The 12,545-nt window shown below is 35.9% G+C and overlaps 1 protein-coding gene across 2 annotated transcripts in view; it reads left to right on the top strand.

Moving 5' to 3' along the window:
- Positions 1-12,545, top strand: part of RB1 (RB transcriptional corepressor 1) — a 140,246-nt gene that overhangs the window by 112,263 nt on the left and 15,438 nt on the right. For both annotated transcript variants that reach the window (XM_055335859.1, XM_055335860.1), the window contains 3 exons: positions 3,278-3,396; positions 7,429-7,574; positions 9,365-9,510. In XM_055335859.1, coding sequence (XP_055191834.1) covers positions 3,278-3,396; positions 7,429-7,574; positions 9,365-9,510 — 411 coding nt within the window. The remainder of the gene's footprint in view (positions 1-3,277; positions 3,397-7,428; positions 7,575-9,364; positions 9,511-12,545) is intronic.

The following is a 12,545-nucleotide window of genomic DNA, read 5'->3' as shown; positions in this document are numbered from 1 at the left end:
TATATCAAAAAAGTAGGAATGAACCTTATAAAGTATAGAGTCATTCTAGGGATGACCTAGGCTACTGATGGTATAGACCTGAAATTAATCATTAGAGATTATGAACTCTTATTATACTTAAAAAATACCACACAATTTAACAGTGCTTATTTGAATGCACAGATTTTAGTGTAATAATTTAACAGTTCTACTATCTCATAGTTACTTTGTAGATTTAATTAAGTACAAACATTAAGTTGGCATGGCTATACTGATGTGCTGAAACTAAGCTGTGCCAGTAGAACCTCATATTACCTTTACATTTACATGTCAAGTTATTGTTGTGCCCATATTTGGCTAACCCTTATTTTAAGGCCCTAGGACAAGAATGGCCAAGGGGTTTCCAAAGCCAGAACAGGTACAGAAATAGTAAATGTGCATATCAACAAACACTGATTGCAAGGAGCCTAAGCCCAAGCCAATTAACCTTTTCCTGCTGACTCAGAACTAGTTCAGCTTCAGATTGGAAACTTGAAGAATTATGAAATTTGGAGAACCACAGGAGTATGTCCACCTAAAGGTAGAAGCAGCAAAGCCCAGGCCAGTGAAATCCCTCACTGATGTAAGCTTAAGTTTCTAAGTTTGTTTCATCTTCTTGAAAACAATTCAATGTCTAGTCATGAAATAATTTTTGACACAAAACCTGGGTGCTATGAATAGGTTAAACCTGCTGCAGTATTTGCTGTCATGGAATAATGTATGTAGGTAAGTAAAGGATACTAGTTAGAATCTCAAAGGTAAAAATCTGGTGGTTTTGATTCTCTGGTAGAGAGGCCCTGGTTAAAACAGGAATTATTTGAGAAAGGTGACTTTTATTGTGATTATTTAATCATAGGATATATGTTTTCATTCTTTCACTTTTTTTTTACAAATTCTCATCAGCATTATCATCGGTAATTTGGTGATTCCTCACTTCAGCATGGCAAGCATGTTTATTCTTCACCTTTGAACTCTTATCCACCCATCTTGTCCTTTCCTTTTCTGTCATAATCCTCTACTCCTTCCAAGTGTGACAAAATACTCTTGATTTTCATCATGTTCAGACATGCTGGTTTCCTTTTACAAGCTTTCATGCCCTATTCCTCTTTGAATGTCCATTTCTCATACTTTATTAGTTCCCTTTATAATATGAACTCTGCTGTATGAATTTTTATTCATTTTGCAAATATTCATTATAGGTTTTCTTATGCTTTCAGTTAGAATAAGATCTCTTCTTTGGATTAGGAACAGTAACTCCTACAGCCTTTAGGGTAAATGATACAAATAATGACTCTTCCACATGATTTTATCATGATTGTTAAAACAGAGGAAGCTCACATTGGATATACTTGCTGTGGCCATTGAAGCTAGTACTGATGGGAGAGGACTTTTGACTCCTGTAATATTTAATTTAGAAAATCAGCTCTCTTAGTTTAATTGCATAAATTTTGCCTTTGCACTTAGAGCTGCCTATCCAGAGCAGATATGTCAAACATCTTCAGGTAAACCCTGACCCAGGTTTAGAATTCTTGGCTAATTTTGAGTTAGGAGTTACTTTCTTAAAACAATATTTTAAAATTAATGCGACAAATACAAAATATGACATTTTTAATATGACTTAAGAAAGACTTTAAATAATACCCAATACCACAAAATAGCTTATTTTGAATTAAAGAAAATAGGATCTACCCAAGTTGATATATATACTTCTCATTGTTTTTTAAAAAGTTGATGAAGATATCAATTTAGAAAACACTTTAAAAAATACATTTTAGGGTACACAGTTGTTTGAAATATTTGTATATGTAAAGTTGTATATAACTGATATAACATTTAAGGTTTTCAAGTTCTTAAAATATTTGCTTTTAGTCTACAGTGTAACAAAGGGATTGCTGTTTTAAGAGACTTTTAAAAAATTGCTGTAAATGATCACTTTTAATGAAAATCTAGTTCAAATTTTGGGCCTCTTTTGCATAATTTCTAATATTTAACAAGCGTGTTTTTCAAAAACAATGCTAACTACCATTGTTCAAACTGGTTATAATATAAATTGTTCAGCATTGTCAAAATTTGATTCATTGTTCATCATTGTATTGTTTTGGTATTTATTATATCAAACAGTTACTCTGGAAAGGAAACTAATAATTTATATAAGCTCTCACTGTTTGGTAAATTGTGTAATTAGGTTAAGCAAATATTGTAGTAGTGGTAGATAGTCCTCTCTGATTAAGTAAGTATGACTGTGTTGTTTTCTGCTTGAAGAATGATTATCAGGAACTCTTCACTTTATTAAATAGTGTGTAATACAGGATTAGCCTCGGTAAAGTTAATTCATGCACTTGTTTTATTGCTGCTCTCTTTTTATAAGAGCTCAGACTCTGGAGCCCGGCTGCCTAAGTTCAAATCCTTTTGTTAGCCTCATTTTCTCTCTCTCTCAAGTGGGAATAGTATACCGACAGCATAGGGTAAATGTGTACATGCAGTAAGCATTTACTAATTGGTAATTATTATTGTTAATAACAGATGTTAATATAGATTTCTTTTTCAGTAAATCCTTTGGATAAGATGAAAAATAATAGCTAAATTAATAAAATGTTTTTAATATGTCATATTCTAATACTTGTAGGAAGCTATTCTATTCATTATTTTTTTAAAAGCTTAAAAGAGTTTTGATTTCTATATTTATAAACCTCACATTATTATTATTATCTTACACTCTGAAAATAATTTTACTGCATAATATAGTATTCAGTCACAATTTACTAAAATAGCCAAGTTTTCTGATCCATAAAATGAATAATGATAATACTTAATCCACAGACTTATTTTGAGGATTACATGAGATAATACATTTGAATTACCTTTGTAAACTGTGAAAGTGCTTTACTTCTCGGGTCTAAGCAAACCATCAAAGTGACATATCATTCTGTTTTGCCTGTGTATCTTAAGTTAACTGACTTTCATTATCAATTTGGTGTTCAGTATCCAAAGGGCAGATTTCATAGGAGGGTCAATGCACGTACAAGTGAATACCTCCTTAAATATTGCATGCAAAGCACATCTCTTCGATTTCATGTATATAAAACAAAAATTGGCAATCCGTTTTTTCAAAGTAGAAAGAAAGATCTCTGATTCTAAATCCCTGCTGTCAATTGTGACTAAATTGGTAGTGCTCACCATGTCAGACAATATGATTTTAATGAGTACATGGGGAAATCATACCTACCAATGTGGTTTTAATGTCATCTTGTTTATATAGGATTCACCTTTATTTGATCTGATTAAACAAGCAAAAGACCGAGAAGGACCAGCTGATCACCTTGAATCTGCTTGTACTCTCAACCTTCCTCTCCAGAGTAATCACACTGCAGCAGATATGTAAGTAGAACATATGCTATTCAGTCAGTCTGCAAATAGGTTTTGAGCATGGTATAATGCAAGATACTATATTGAAACTGTAGGGTATAGAATTTTGAATAAGACGTTCTTGCTTTGAAGAAGCAGGAATGTAAGATACATGACTCAAAGATCATATATAGTGGTACAGAGTGCTACTGAGATCACTCAGGGTTGATGTAATGAGAATAGTTTTCATGGTAGAGATGGCAATTTAGTTAGGCCTAAAAATTAGAAAATAGAATTTCTGGAGAGAAGGAAGGAGACACAAAGTGTGTTCCAAGAGTCAGAAATGGCATAAATCCCAAAGTGTAACACCAGGAAAGCAGGAAACACTTTCAGGGGTGAGGTATAGGATAGGGATTAGGGTGAGATATGAGACTAAATCAGTTGATGAATACATGATGATGATCATGATGATGATGGAAGAAGAAAGCAAATAGCTAATATTTACTGAGGGTTCACTATGTGCTGGACAGCTGCCTAAGTACTCGAGATTTTCTTTTCCCCGTTTAATCTTCATAACAGCTCCATAAGGTAGTAGATACTGCTATCAGCCTCAGTTATCTGTAAAATAGGAATTAGAGAAATAAAAGTCAGTAGAAATCAAACCCAAGCAATCTGCCCCAAAGCTTATGCTCTTAAACAGTCTATCTACTCTGCCTTTCACAGAAATGTGCCTAATACTGTTTCTATTTAGTTCTGTCTAGGAATTGACAGTATAGTGTTCTGTGATTAGTTCAGGGACTATTTTCCAAAGATGTCCTTTCCATGCTAACTTGTATCCAAGGTATTTCTAACATATGGTGCCTCTGCCTTCCCATAACATTTGTTTACTAGATTACATACAAATATAAATAAGTCAAGCCTTATCTTTTTCTTTAATTTAAGCAGTTGTCTAAGTGCCAGGACATTTTATAGGCATGGGGAATAAAAGGTAAATAAGATGGACTAGGTTCTTCCACTCATAGTACTTACATTATAGGGGAAATAAACTAATACATGATGTGTTTTTAGAGTATACTAAATTTGGGGCACCTGGCTGGCTCAGTGAGTAGAGCATGCTGCTCTTGATCTTGGGGTTATGAGTTCAAGCCCCATGTTGGGAGTGGTGATTACTTTTAAAAAATTGAGTATACTAAGTACTATAATGGAAATAAAGTGGTGTGAGAGAAACTGAGAGTGTAGGAACATTTAAGGAAGCTTTTTATGAAAAGTGGTATTTGACCTGAGATCTCAAGGACAAGTGGATGCTGGCTAAGCACAAATCTGCATCATGTACATTCCAGGTACAGCAAACAGCAAGTGCAGTGGCCCTAAGACAGATCAAATTTAGCTTCTCCAGTGAACAGAAAGAAATCCCAGTGTGGCTGGAGTAAAATGAACAAGAGGAGGTTGGAGGTATAAGACAAGAGGCAAACTGAGGCCAGACCTTGTAGGTTCCCATGGGCCATAAGAAGGGGTTGAATTTTAGAAGGGTAATAGGAAAGTATTAGGGGTGCAGCTTGGTATAATTTGTATTTTTAAAAGGGCCATTTTCTGACTGTTATTTGAAGTCCAGGTAGGTTTGGAGAAGGACAGGGAAGAAGTAGGAAGACCAGTTTGGAGACAGTTTCAGTGGACTAAGTGAGACTTGGTCTAAGATATGTCAGAGAGATAGAAAGAAATGGAAAGATCTAAGATGTGTTTTATTATTATTTTTTAAGATTTTATTTATTTATCCATGAGAGACAGAGAGAGGCAAAGACATAAGCGGAGAGAGAGAGAAGCAGGCTCCCTGCAGGGAGCCCGATGTGGGACTCAATCCCTGGACTCTGGGGTCATGCATGACCTGAGCCAAAGGCAGACACTCAACCACTGAGCCCCCCAGGCGTCCCTAGGATGTATTTTAGAGGAAGATTTAATAAGACTTGGTTTTGCATTGGGTTTAAGGAATTGAGAAAAGGGAGAAATTAAAAATAACTCCTAGGTTTTAGATTTAAGAAACTAGATGTAATATGGAGCCATTTATTGAGATGGGAAAAACAGGGAAGAAATCAAGGAGCTCCCCTTTGGCTTTCTTAAATTTGAGATTCAAGTAGTGATGTTCTATAGGTAGTTGAATATTTGCATCTAGAACTCCAGGGCGACCAACTCCTATCCAAGTTAAGTTTGTCTACAATATTGTGAATTAATGAATTGAAGGGAAATCCAAGATTGGAAGTAGACTAAGATTAGGATGGTGATTCCCTTTTCCTAATGTACTAGGTGACACACTACACATAGTAGAAACATCTATCTAAAGTACAAATCCTCTTTCTTGCTCAGAATTATTTCTTAGCCACTAAGACAAAATTAGAATATAGATCTTGATTATCCTATAAAAGGCAATATAAGAGTGGTATAATGTCAGAAATTGAGAGAATACTTACTAATATCTCTAGATTGATTTATGCCTAACGTATTTAGTATACAGGTGTAAATCTTCCTTGGTAATGTTATCTGAAGTATCGTAAACAATTCTGTAGTAGGTAATTTAGGTGGTGTTTGTGTAACTTAGGTTTTATCATCTATATGAACCAAAATGAAACATTTTTTTAAAGAGGAGAATCAGAAACATGACAACACCATTTTGGAATCAATAACTTATTCTTTTGACCTGGAGTTATGATCTCAAACTCACTATAATTATTAAAATTGAATATATATGCATATGCAGCTTTTTTTCAATAAAGCAGTAACTCTCAGAAAAAGCTATTTATTAAAATAGGTAGAAATGATAATGACAAGCTTAGCTTTCCTATTAGGCTGTATCTTTTCCAGCCTGTGTTTAAATAGCTTGCTGGAACTGGTACAGATACTCTATTAAAAGATATGGAGGTTCCTCAGAAAGTAAAAAATAGAACTACCCTAGGATCTAGCAATTACACTACTAGGTATTTACCCAAAGGATACAAAAATACAGCTTTGAAGGGGCACATGACCCTGATTTTTATAACAGCATTATCAACAACAGCCAAATTATGGAGAGAGTCCAAATGCGTCAACTGATGAATGTATAAAGAAAATGTGGTGCGTGTGTGTGTGTGTGTGCGTGTGCATGTGTATAATGGAATATTACTTAGCCATTGAAAAGAAAAACATTTTGTCATTTGCAACAAGGTGAATGGAGCTAAAGTATATTATGCTAAGCGAAATAAGTCAGAAAAACAAGTACCATATGATTTCTCTCATATGTGGAATTAAGAAACAAAACAGGTAAACATGGGGGAAGGGGAAAAAAAAAGAGGGAAACACTATAAGAGACTCTTAAAGATAGAGAACAAACTGAGGGCTGAGGGTTGACAGAGGGAGATGGGTGGGGGATGGACTTAGATGTGTGGTGGGTATTAAGGAGGGCTCTTGATATGATGAGCACTAGGGGTTGTGTGTGATAAATCATTGGATTCTACTTCTGAAACTGGAGGGTTTGATGCTGAGTGAAATAAGTCAATCGGAGAAGGACAAACATAATATGGTCTCATTCATTTGGGGAATATAAAAATTAGTGAAAGGGAATAAAAGGGATAGGGGAGAAAATGAGTGGGAAATATCAAAGGGAGACAGAACATGAGAGACACCTAACTCAGAAACGAACAAGGGGTGGTGGAAAGGGAGGTGGGTGGGGGGTTGGGGTGACGAGGTGACGGGCACTGAGGGAGGCACTTGGCGGGATGAGCACTGGGTGTTATGCTATATGTTGGCAAATTGAACTCCAATAAAAAATTTAAAAAAAATTAAAAATAAAAAATAAAAGAATTCTACTCCTGAAATCAATACTGCACTGTATGTTAACTAACTAGAATTTAAACAAGAGTTTAAAAAAATAGCTTGCTGAAAGAAGGAATTTGGTACAGAATAAGATTAAATAGATATGTTCAGATGTATGTGTACAGTTCTGTGTGTGTGAGTGTGAGAGAGAAACAGAGACGCAGATAGGGACAGAGAGACTCTTCGAGAATGTTAAATGAAGACTTTTCCTTTGAATATGTCTAGGTATCTTTCTCCTGTAAGATCCCCAAAGAAAAAAGGATCAACTATACGTGTAAATTCTACTGTAAACACAGAGGCACAAGCAACCTCAGCCTTCCAGACTCAGAAGCCATTGAAATCTACCTCCCTTTCACTTTTTTACAAAAAAGGTTAGTAGATGATTTCTTTCAAAAAGAAGGACTCTGGAACCCGGCTGTGACTAAATTCAAATCATGACTCTTCTGCTTACTAGGTGTGACCTTGGCAAAGTCACTTAATACCTCCCTGCCTCAATTTTTTCATCTGTAAAGTGGAAATGATAATAATAATATGTTTTGTAATAATCTCCCTCATAAGGTTTTTGAGTTTAAATAAATTAATACATAAAATGCTTCAAACAGTACCTGGCACATAGCACTCAAAGTGTTAGATGTTGTTATTGTTGCTGTTGCTGCTTTTGTAACACTCTCTCTCTCTCATTCTCTCTCGGATAAATAAATAAAAAATTTTTTAAAAATCATAAGGAAAGTACTAGTACTAACCTGTATTTATCAGAAAAAACCCATGTTATTTAATAGTCTGCTGTATATGGATGTGCACACCCACTGAAGCTCTCTGAAGGAACATGAAAGGCCAGATTCCTCTGTGATAAATCTTTTTTCTGATTTTATTTGAGTCAGAAATATACAGAGTTTTATGAGCAGTGTTTCTGGAGTGTGGTCCCCATCCTGCAGAATCCACTTTCTACTTGGAAAGTTGTAGGAAGAAAAATCTTTGTTTAGGCCCCATCTTCAAGCTACTCAATCAGAAGCTCTAGGATGAAATGAAAAAAAAAATTTTTTTATTTTAACAAGCCTTCCAAGACTAGTCTGATGCACACTGAAGTGAGAACCACCGAGACAATTAACTAAAAAATCCTGATTACTTTATGCACATCTTTGAAAGGTACATTTAAAACAAGAGTCATTATATTTAAAGTAGTTGGGGGGAAAATTAAATTTTGTGGATTCCTTTTATCCAAACCTATATTCCAGTAGTATTTTTTATAGACTTTCTAAATAAATCTTACGTTAGTATTCAAGTATTATTTTGCCTTCTACATACCTAGCTCTGTCCTAAGAGTAGGAATTATTTATACATTAGGAAAATAGTGGTAGAAAAAAAAATAGTGGTAGAAGTGAGGTTCCTGTTAAAATGCTGTTTATTACTGGTGGGAATGCAAACTAGTGCAGTCACTCTGGAGAATATGGAGGTTCCTCAAAAAGTTAATAATAAAACCACCCTACAATCCAGCATTTGCACTACTATGTATTTACCCCACGGATACAAAAATAGTAATTCGAAGAGATACTCGCACCCCAGTGTTTATAGCAGCATTATTTACAAAAGCCAAACTCTGGAAACAGACTGATAAATGGGTAAGAAAGATGTGGCATATATACGCAATGGAATATTACTCAACCATAAAAGTGAATGAAATCTTGCCATTTGCAATGATGTGGTTGGAGCTAGAGCGTATAATGCCAAGTGAAATAAGTCAGTCAGAGTCAAATACCATATGATCTCACTCATATATGGAATTGAAGAAATAAAACAGATGAACATAGGGCAAGAAAAAAGGGAAAACTGAGAAACAGATTCTTACCTGTAGAGAACAAACTACCCCTCTGGGTACCAGAGGGGAGATGGATGGGAGAATGGGTGAAATAGGTGTGAAATAGGTGATGGGGATTAAGGAGGGCACTTGGGATGAGCACTGGGTGTTACATAGAAGTGATGAATCATTAATTCTACACCTGAAACCCACACTACACTGTATGTTTACTAACTGGGCTTTAAATAAACTTGGGGGGAAAATGCTGTTTAACAGCATTGTGCTTACAGCAATTTAATGTTTTGAAAAATACCCTTGAAATTCAAAATGAATAATAAACATGACTCATTCCCCTTATCTCTGCAGTGTACCGACTAGCTTATCTTCGACTAAATACGCTGTGTGCACGCCTTCTATCTGACCACCCAGAACTAGAACACATCATCTGGACCCTTTTTCAGCACACACTGCAAAATGAGTATGAACTCATGAGAGACAGGCATTTGGATCAGGTAAGAAAATAATGCACTTCTCTTCTACTTGTTTGTTAACTGTGTACTGATTTCTTAAAAGATTAGATTCAAATAAGCTAGATCAATTTAGCAGACTTAATATATATCCATTTGTTGGCTACCTTTAATAATTTTGTTATAATCCTTAGAGCTCTAGAGCTTGGGAGTATTTCAATAACTTTTTAATGTCATAAAAGATCTTTACAGAAATCATTGAAGAAACTGGTGAGGATTTTTCTGTCTTGGGGTAAACTAAATTTCATGTTAGTATGGAAAAAGCATGAGACTTAACAAGTTAATCTAAAACAGTGCCTAATGAATGAATGAATGAATGAACTGACAGATGAATGTCTTAATTTACAGAGAATGATCTCTCATATCTTCCTTTTTCTTCTCTGTAGGCAGAATAATGTTTTTTTATAGCAGCTTATTGAGATAAAATTCATATACCATACAAATTACCCATATAAAGTGTACAGTCGAGTGATTTTTGGTATATCCATAGAGGTGTGCAGCCATCACCAAAATCATTTTTTTTATTTATTTTATTTTATTTTATTTTTTTTTATTTTATGATAGTCACAGAGAGAGAGAGAGAGGCAGAGACACAGGCAGAGGGAGAAGCAGGCTCCATGCACCGGGCGCCCGATATGGGATTCGATCCCGGGTCTCCAGGATCGCGCCCTGGGCCAAAGGCAGGCGCCAAACCGCTGCGCCACCCAGGGGTCCCACCAAAATCATTTTTAAAACATTTTTATTGTGCCAAGAAGCAATGCCATACCTTTCAGCACTCACTTCATGTTCCCCCACTCCCTCCAGACCCAGGCAACACGGATCTTTCTATGTTTATAGATTTGCCTATTTGAGACATGTTAATATAAATGGAATCCTATAATCTGTTGTCTTTTGCATCTGGTTTCTTTTACTCAGTGTAATGTTTTCATTGTTCTTCTGTCTTCTAGCTTGTATCAGTACTTCATTCTTATTATTGCCAAATCACATTCCATTGTGTGAATACACCACATCATAATTATCTGTTCATCATTTGGTGTCTTTTACTTTCTGACTATTGTAAATAATCTTGCTATGAATATTTGTGTCAATATATGTTTCTAAATCTCTTGGATATATACCTAGAAGTAGAATTGCCAGGTCATGTAATAATTCTGTGTTTAACCTTGGAGGGACTGGCCAGATTTTTTCCAATATATCCACACTATTCTATAGTCCTTTTAAAAAAAAAAAAAAAAAAGATTTTATTTATTTATTCCTGAGAGACACAGGCAGAGGGAGAAGCAGGTTCCATGCAGGGAGCCTGACGTGGGACTCGATCTCGGGTCTCCAGGATCATGCCCTGGGCCAAAGGTGGTACTAAACCGCTGAGCCACCCGGGCTGCCCCCCCCCGCCCTTTTTTTTTTAAAGATTTATTTATTTATTCATGAGAGAAACAGAGAGAAAGAGGCAGAGACACAGGCAGAGGGAGAAGCAGGCTCCTCTCAGGGAGCCTGGTCCAGAACTCGATCCCGGATCCTGGGATCATTCCCTGAACTGAAGGCAGACGCTCAACTGCTGAGCCACCCAGGCGTCCCTCATTCTATATTCCTAACAGCAGTGTATGAGTTTCCAGTTTTTCCACATCCTCATCAACCCTTTATTTGCTTTTTTTTTTTTTTTAAGATTTTATTTTTTCATGAGAGAAACAGGGAGAGGCAGAGACATAAGCAGAGAGGGAGCAGGCTCCACGCAGGGAGCCTGATGCGGGACTCGATCCCAGGACCCCAGGATCATGCCCTGAGCCAAAGGCAGATGCTCAACTGCTGAGCCACCCCGGGATCCCCATGCTTTTTTGATTATAATGATCCTAGTACGTATAGAGTGGTATCTCTTTATGGTTTTGATTTGCATTTCCCTGATGGTTAATGATGTTGAGGATGATTTTCATGTCCTTTTGGCCATTCGTATATCTTTTTCTGAGAAATATGTACTCAGATCATTTGTAATATTTTTTAATTGAGTTGCCTATTATTGAATTATGAGAGTTCTTTATGTAGTCCATATAAAGATCCCTTATTTCATATGATTTGCAGATATTTTCTCCAGTTCTCTGAGTTGTCTTTTCACTTTCTTGGTGGTGTCCTTTGAGGCACAAAAGTTTTTAATTTTGATCATGTTTATTTTTTCTTTTGTTGCTCGTACTTTTGATATCATATCTAAGAAACCATTGCTAAGTCAGAGATCATGCAGATTTAGCTTTGTTTTCCTCCAAGGGTTTTATACTTTTAGCTCTTATATTTACATTTTGATTCATCTTGAGTTAATTTTTATGAATGGTTTGAGATAGGGGTCTAACTTCACTCTTTTGTATGTGAGTACTACTTGTTCCAGCACCATTTCTTAAAAACAGTCTTTTCTTTCTCTATTGACAGTTGTCAAAAATCAACTAACTGTATATGTGTAAAAGTTCATTTCTGTTCTCTTAATTGTACTCCCTTGATCTTTATGTCTCCTCTTATGCCCGTACAATACTGTCTTGATTACTGTAGCTTAGTAATAGTTTTGAAATAGGTAAATGTGGGGGTGCCTGGGTGATTCAGTTAGTTAGGCATCTGACTCTTGATTTCAGCACAGGTCATGATCTCAGGGTCATGAGATAGAGCCCCGTGTGGGGCTCCACGCTCAGTAGGAGTCTGCTTGAGAGTCTCTGTCCCCCGCCCTGCACACAGGCTCTTGTGCACATGCATGTGTGCTCTCTCTCTCTCCCTAAAATAACAAATAAATCGATCTATTTTTTTTTAAAAAAAGAAATAGGGACGAATTTTCTCTTCTTTTTCAAGATTTGTTGTACTCTTCTGAAGTTTGCATTTCCATATGAATTTTAGGATCAACTTGTTAATTTTCAGCCAAGAAGCCAACTGGGATTTTTTTTTTTAAAGCTTCTTTTTTTTTTTAAGATTTTGTTATTTTTATTCATGAGAGACACACACAGAGAGAGAGGCAGAGACACAGGCAGAGGGAGAAGCAGGCTCCATGCAGG

This window comes from Nyctereutes procyonoides, unplaced genomic scaffold (genome assembly GCF_905146905.1).
Source record: "Nyctereutes procyonoides isolate TBG_1078 unplaced genomic scaffold, NYPRO_anot_genome, whole genome shotgun sequence".
Lineage (NCBI taxonomy): Eukaryota > Metazoa > Chordata > Mammalia > Carnivora > Canidae > Nyctereutes > Nyctereutes procyonoides.
Note: the sequence above shows the minus strand (reverse complement) of the source record. Positions and strands in the feature narration are given on the sequence as shown.